Raw genomic sequence first — 8104 nt, 5'->3', positions numbered from 1 at the left:
CATCATTTTATCCAGAATTTGCGTAAACTTCCTTACACAAGTTCTGAATAAAATATAGGAAATGAAAAATGAAAATTTCATTTTTATACAAATTCCTTTGTCCACAAAACAACGATCAACAGAAAAAATGCATACAAAAGACTTCAAACAGTTAAAAATAAAAGGTGTTAACACAAATCTAATATCAAATAACAACTCTAACTTGGAATGGTAAAATCATGCAGAAATTTTACATACTTTTAGCGCACAATCTAAGTCAAACTAAAGGCATATATGGTAGCCTAAGTGATATCAAGAATGTCTTGTAAAGCAAGGACAAGGAACTTAGAGATGCAACGATTAAGAACTTTAGTCAACCAGGAAGTATATATCACCATATTTTTTATAAGAGAACCTGCGGAAGATAGAAACTTATAGTTTTTTGTTTCCTTCAAGCCATCAAATGAACTAAGCCATCTTGAAATGACCAACTGAAACATTGATTCGTCCATTGTAGACAAAAGCTCCACAGAGTTTGCCTTTAAACAAAGTGTTGTCAGGACATTCTATAGTGGAAGCTTCAGATGTGTCTCTTTCTGCATTGAGCTGTTAAATAAAAAATATTCACACCAACAGTTATTGAATGAACGCTAACTATAATTAAAAAGCCAACTAAAACTTTTCAAGGACAATTAGTCACATAAAGAAGAAAATAAAATGAGAGCACATCTTGGGATCAAGGTCACAGATTCATTTTCAACTTTCACTAACATCCAAATCAAGTCAACACCATATCAATAAAATTTAACCAAAGAATATTTTCTTGTTAAGGAAATTAAAATAAGACTGTTGTGAGCTAGCAGCTCCTAAAACTACAGTGAATCCTCCTCAGCTTAGAAGATTCAAAAACTAGAAATATGAGTACCCTTCTCCCTCACCTTAGAACAAACAATCTTGTGATATTGAAAAGAAGTAACGAGCTGAGCAACTCGAAAGAAAATAATGATATCACTGGTCTGTATTGCTTGATGCTCCTTTTCAATATCCTCACGGATTGACTGCTTCAAAACTGATACACGTTTGGTTTAGATCTGAATATTAGCAATAACACCATGGAGAAGAAAAAAGTGTAAGAATGTAAGCACAGAGATTCCACATTTATACCATTGTAACTCCCTGATAGAAACTGGTCCACAAGATCATGTAGCAACCCTAAAATAGTATCCTTCGTCAAAGGTAAGCTTCCATGGTCCCACACAATCCTATTACTTACACACTTACCACCTTTATGAGGTTTAAGCACAGGGTTCTGAGAAGCAGAAGCCGGGTTCCCCTTTATCACTGCTTTTAGACCATCCTTTTTTAAAAGAAAATTTGCTAGTGTTAGTAAATCCTGTACAGAATTCTTCATAAACACTGGTATTAAGTCAAATTTCATACCATGGTAAGCCTTGTAAATGTCCACTAAATTGTGAATGACGAACCATTTTCTGGTTTAGTCTTGAAAGCCTTCTTTTCTCGTCTTCCTCTGCTATTAGTGATTTGAGACTATCAAGAGCATCCTTCGTGTCTCCACCCATCTATCGCGTAAAAAGTCCTAGCTAATTCAGTCTAACCTTCCCCGTTTGCCAAAAAGTTAAAGAGGGACATAAAGTAGTCCACCTTGGAACCCTTATGATGAGCAGAGGCAACGAATTCAGGATCTTGACTCATAAATATGTAATGAAAAATTTCCAGTAAAAGCAAGATATCCCGTCAAAAGAGCCAGAAGAACCACCAACATGCAGAGTTATCACAAGAATTATGTCCATCACATTCTCATTCAACAAAAGTTCCAGAAATCCATCTCTCAAGGATATGAATTGACTAGCAGAACCCCCAGCCTTCTGCTGCAGCGGAATATCTTGGACAGCAAGAACATTGCGGAATAAAGTCTCAACTAATTGTACCAACTTCCAGTCATCCTCCGTGAATGCTTCACTTTATACATTTATAACTATCCATTAACAATAAGAATCACAATAGATAAAACAAATCAACATAATTCACAAAAATTAAACATATAAGCAGAGACATGATGAGCATTAGTTGCTATTTAACAATAAAATTGGTAATACTTTGTCAACTCGGTCACATTTCCAAATTTTCTAAGGACCCTCAAGAAGTGATACAATCACTTCACCGGGACCGTGTAATTGAAGACTTCAAACCCCATAGAGGGCATAGTCAAAAACACCAAAACCTTCACTGCAAAATGCCAAGTGAGAAAATTATCATTACAAGCTCATCTGAATAAATTATAAATAAATATAAAAACAAAAACAAATTATCTGTAATCACCTGCATTTAAGACCAAAATACGATCATCTATTGTGAGTCAATTTGCTGGAGTTGGGCTCTTGTGGCGCCAATTTAATTGATGGAGACAAAGGTGAGTCAATTTGCTGAGGGAACCAATTTAATTGATTGTAGAAGATGTTCCCGCGTTGAAGTAGGATATTGTAAAACAAGTGACTTTTCAAACTTCAAAGAGTATTTCAAACAATTTGTTTATCTGAAAAAGATTTTTCATAAAAATATAAAATAAATACAAAATTAAACACAAACAATAAACATGAATTAATTGGAGTACCTGTACCCATATCACTGCATGATCAAAAACTCCAAACTCTTATAATTTTTAGGCAATTCGGATAAATAATTATCAAAAAACTTGCAAAACAATAACGTAATTTGAAGAGTTTTGAGTGCTGACAATATTAACTAGTAATTACTGGAATTCATTGATCTTATAAGATGGTAACATTCTCATTTTCTTTATTTTCCATAAGAAAAATCTAACATTACATAATATGAACTACATAATTAGCTGGAGAGAATGTCATCACAGACACATAATAGCTGCTGCCAGAGCCTGGGAAAAGAAAAAAATGCATTACTTTGAGAAATAACATTCAACTGAAAGGAAAACAAAAACTAAACATATAATTATTACTAGATATAATTTTTATATACATATATATTGTTATTATACTACTCTTCGAATTATTTTGTACCCTAAAAATTTGTATTAGAAAATACAGTATTATTTGTATAATCATGTATAACTTTTACGATAAAAAAACAAAATATTTAGTCTTAACTTTTGAAACAACACCAAACACATTTGAGGAAGCTCAATCTCGTAGTGTAGACCATAATAAGCACATATAATACCAAAGACGTTTTAGAATTTATTTGGAAGCGCTCTTAAGTCTTAACATTGATGTTAAAGACATTCTCACAACATTATTAGTTAAACTGATCTACGTAAATCATTGCGCGTTTAGAGAAGGAGACAAAAATTGACTTCCATAAATTCCTTGTCCAAATCACAAATTTATAAGCAAATTACGCATAAAGTTAAACATAATAACTTGCACACACTTGCTAGTATTAAAAGAAGTATTACCATTTAGTTATTAAACCTCTGCTTCAGTTTGGCAAAATTTATCGTTGCTATCACATAGATCTTATCTTTGATATCGGCCAAGAAATTGAAGTAGGCATGTCTCCATGACTGACTAAGCACTAGACTGCCACAAACACCCCAAAACCCTGCAATGAAACCGAGGGCCAAACTTATGTAAAACCCAAGGGTTATGATCTCATCTTCTGGAATGTCAATAGTAGCTGGACCTTGGGTCGGTTCTTCTCCGAGACATTTTTTTGGGAGTGGGAGGCCACACAGTTCCGGATTCCCTGCATACACTGAGGCATTGAAACTCTGAAGTTGAGTGCCTGTTGGAATTTTGCCTGAAAAGTTGTTGTCTGACAAGTCCATAACACTTAGGCGGTTTATTAGAGAAAGGCTTGATGGAATTTCACCAGAAAATCGATTTCTTGATAGATCTAGGAAATCCAATGATTTTAACTGACCAATCTTGGGAGGAATTGTTCCACTGAAATTGTTTTTGGAAAGATTCAAGGCAATCAATCCTACTAGACTCATAATCTCTTCAGGAACTGTTCCATCCAATTTATTATCGGAAAGGTCGAGGCTCTTGACTAACCCCAAAGTGTTTTTGTACTCATATTTACTTCCTTTCCATGTCAACCATGCACTGTCAACATAATGTATTTCTCCATAGAGATTGAAATCGAATTCATAGGTTATGGCAGCATGTGAACTCCTTTCTTCAGACAAAGCTGTGAAATTGTTGAAACACGGGGGTATATTTCCAGAAATACTGTTCAAGGAAAGGTCTAAGATTTGAATATTTGCTAGACGGCATAATTGGAAAGGTATACTCCCATTTAATTTGTTAGATTCCAGACTAAGAACTAGCAAACTTGGTAGCCTCTCCCCAATCCACTCAGGTATCTTTCCAGATAATGCATTATCCTGAAGATCTAAAATTCTCAACCGGGTGCAATTGCTCAAAATTGGTAACTCTCCAAAGAAGTTATTATTGCTCAATCTCAATGTTACAATACTACCTAGGGAGCCCATTGAGGGTGGAATTTTTCCGGAGAAGCCATTACTTGCCACATTAAGAACAACCAACTCTTCAAATTTTATCCAACAATCCGGAAGCATTCCCGAGAGTAGGTTATTAGAGAGGTCAAGATAGGTCAAATATTCGGCAAAAGCAGAACATATGAAAGAACTTGATCCTGAAAATTTATTTCCAGAAAGATTAATGTGAGTTGCACCCGCAGGGAGTGACAAAATTGGTCCCTTAAGATGATTTGAGCTCATATCTATTATGGAATCTCGAACCGGATCTCGTAAAGAAAAATCTGGGAGATTGCCCTTGATATTGTTGTATGAGATGTTGAATCGGAATGCTGAATTTAATACATCCTACATCCAATTAGGCATTGTATCTGAGATTCCAGCATTCGAGATATCAAGTAAAAGGAGAAGTTGACCATGTGATTCCAAATTTCTGAACCATTTTGGAAAATGAGGCCCCATTTTGCAAGAGGCAAGAGATAAATACGAAATATGTTGAAAAGGAGGAACCCAATCATCGCTAATTTCCAAAAAAAGAGAGTTATGAGACAAGTTCAAACTATCTAATTTAGAGAGATTTAAGAAAAAGTCTTCAGAAATGACACCTTTCAAGGAGTTGTCACCAAGATCTAAAAATTAAAGCTCAAACATTTGTCCGATGCTTTTGGGAATGGTTCCGCTTAATTGATTTTGTCCAAGTCCTAAATCTATTAAGGATGAAAATCTTGTAAAATTGGGCACAGATCCCGTGATTTTGTTACCCCATAAATACAAAAACTCCAACTTCTTCTCTGTACATCCACCAGATAGATTTTTAAAGAACCCAGAGAGTTGTCCTGTCAGATTGTTGGAAGATAACTCTAACGTATCCAGACAACTCATATTTCCGATGCACTTTGGAAAGCCACCTTCTACGTCATTGGACTTAAGGGAGAGACTGGTAAGAGAAGTCATGTAATTTCCGAAAGCTTCAGGAATTGAACCATGTAAAAGGTTAAAATCGAGGGAAAGTTGGTTAAGATTGCTACTGACATTGAACAACCAAGGGTATATAGAATTGGTTACATGGTTGCCAGTTAGATCAAGGCTCACAAAAGATGCAGTAGCATTGACTTTTAGGGGAGCCCAAGGCATAATTTGTGGAAGATTACACCAAACTACAGATAATTCTGTGAGGAATGGGAGCTTGTTAATGACTTGAAACCAATCATTTGATTCACGAAGATCGCTGCCACTTAAGTCAAGATATCTTAAAGAAGAAAGATGGGAAAGCCACTCAATGTTTCCAGCGTTATATAAACCATCATTACCGCTGAGATCAAGAAGTTGTAGCCTTGAAAGGTTTCCCAGCCGGTAGGGAATTTGTCCTTTAAAACCAGCGTTAGAGAGACCAAGATGCGTCAATTTGGTGAGGGAAGCAATGGACTCAGGGATTGGGCTCCCACTAAAATAATTGTAACTGAGGTCCAAATGGCTTAAATGGTGCAGTTTAAGTAAAGACGCGTTAAGTTTACCTTCCAATGGCGCATTGAGATCTCTGGTGCCCCTAAGTTCGAGTCTTTGCACATGGCCCGTTTGACGACATTGGATTCCTCTCCATTCACAACAATTTTTTTTATCATCTTCACTTCCCCAAGAAGAAAGAAAGCCATCGTCACCCACCAAGCCTTGTTTAAATACGAGTAGTGCTTCTCTTTCGTCATCTCTGCAACTCATAACGTCAGAATCCGCAACTCTTTGCTGGAAAAGGAACAAAATCAAAACAGCTAGAAGTAGATGTTGAAGGAACCTTCCACCTGACATAGCCATCATCATCATCAACTAGAAAAAGCACTGCGTAACAATGAGCTATTATCTCTGAAGATTAGCTCAGACCCATTGCATACTTCTGCATGTATATTGCCATGTGTTTTCCATTAACGGAGTCTTCGGTCAGGTCCACAAACTTTTGGAAAAGGGATTTGCTGGTGTTTGATAAAATTATATTTTATTGTCATCATATTAATCTTTTGTTTAGCTTTTCCTATTTTCTAACAGATCGTCTTATGCACGTAGAGCATGATTCACGATGCATTAAGTAATCTGGCAATGTTCATTTTCATAATTTTGCTGTGTGAAATGATATCACAACTCATGTTGGTTGATAATAGTATAAAATTCAAACTTTTGAAAATATGAAGTGCAATATATTTGTACAATCAATATAATCATATCCTTTTGACTTGAACAAAAGCCCTTTTGCTGGCATACATGATTTCGTTCCTTTTGGAAAAATTAAAGGGAGAGATGATATAATTAGAAAGAATGAATATAATTTCATTTTAAGCTAGACTTAATATTATTGAGGATATTGAGCTCTTAATAACCCATGATGCATGCTTTGTGATAGTCATTGTGGGGTTTCCAAAAAGTATGTGTTAATTCCCAATTGAAATTAAAATAAGACAAATGCTACACCCACCATCTCTTTTCACAAACTTTTTCTCACAATTCTGACGTGACAACTCATAATTGATCTGTTTATAATAAGTCTCATTTGGATTCTACCTAATAAATTATGGTTAACCAATTGTAAGATTTTACATCGAGGTTGTGAGAAAAAGATTGTGGGTGTATCATTTCTCTTAAAATAAATTAAATAGTTAAGTTAGAGCTTTGTCTTCCTCTTACGTGGTTTTATGTTTCATGGCTTTCTTTCTTCCCCAGTAAAATGTGACTTTCTGGAATGAAATTGTACTGTTATCAACAAAATTCTGTATGATAATAATTAATGCTTGCTTCGGTGTTTTTGAGTATCCTCATATTACATTTGTATTCATATTTCTTTCCTTTCCATGTCAACATAATTCTCCAAATCAAACACTCTCAATTATATGCAATTTCTCAGTTACTGCATTGATATATAAAGTAATTATCAACGTGTTTTAACAACAAAGTCTTGCTTTTGTGGATCAATCGACAATAGACTTGGAAAATGGACTTTCTTGCTCAATCGTACACACATTTTGCTCAAGGATAAGCAGTTTCCACAGTTCAAAAAAAAAAAAAATACAATGTGAATACACGTTGGCGATCCGACTGTATTAATTAGAGATACATTATGGTGAATGATATCAAATTCTTATTTGGTTGAAAATTTAACACTAATTAAAATCATGTTAATTCTACATTATTTTCCTTCAATTTTTTTAAAAATCATTAGAAAATTAAAATGATTATCTAATCAATATTATATAAAGTTTTTGTACAAAATAAAACTAAGTACAATCACAGCTATATTATGAATATACTTGAATTTGATTAAAAGAATAAACTAAAACTTATTGATATATGGTATAAATAAAAAAATTTAACGACTATTATTCTAATAAGGGATCATAGTTGGACCTAGTAGATGGGCAAGTACGAGTAAAGATGAGTATGGGGACGGGTCAAACGGGTCGAGAATGTAAATGGGTAAGAGAATACAAAACCTATACCCGATCATGTCTGTTTTCACTTTTCTTTTTTTAAATATCATTTGATATGTAATGTAACAAAGGTCATTCAATCATGTTAAAACAGGAGCAAATAAGAAAATATTATCAAATTTCTATTAATATTATGATGTCTTTTCATAGATCATTG

General features: G+C 34.4%; 1 protein-coding gene across 1 annotated transcript; it reads right to left on the bottom strand.

Moving 5' to 3' along the window:
• Positions 1-1688: 1688 nt before the first annotated feature.
• LOC116106352 (receptor-like protein EIX1) lies at positions 1689-6286 on the bottom strand. The gene is made up of 3 exons (XM_031392705.1): positions 5239-6286; positions 3447-4635; positions 1689-1959 (listed from the first exon to the last, which is right to left on the bottom strand). Exons 1-3 carry the CDS (start codon positions 6284-6286, stop codon positions 1689-1691), a joined length of 2508 nt encoding a protein of 835 aa, XP_031248565.1.
• Positions 6287-8104: the final 1818 nt, after the last annotated feature.

Source organism: Pistacia vera, unplaced genomic scaffold (genome assembly GCF_008641045.1).
Source record: "Pistacia vera cultivar Batoury unplaced genomic scaffold, PisVer_v2 Contig512, whole genome shotgun sequence".
In the NCBI taxonomy this organism is placed as follows: Eukaryota; Viridiplantae; Streptophyta; class Magnoliopsida; order Sapindales; family Anacardiaceae; genus Pistacia; species Pistacia vera.
The sequence above is the reverse complement of the archived record's forward strand: the minus strand, read 5'-3'. Positions and strand labels throughout refer to the sequence as shown.

Bases quoted from the DNA above. Each gene is read 5' to 3' on its own strand.
- LOC116106352 (XM_031392705.1), bottom strand. From the start codon at position 6,286: ATGGCTATGTCAGGTGGAAGGTTCCTTCAACATCTACTTCTAGCTGTT. The intron at 4,636-5,238 runs GTAACAAAATCA...ATAAATTTTCAG, and splicing joins GGAGTTTTTGTATTTATGGG to GATCAAGTTCTTTCATATGT. The intron at 1,960-3,446 runs GTTTAATAACTA...AAATGTATAAAG, and splicing joins TTTGCCAAACTGAAGCAGAG to TGAAGCATTCACGGAGGATG.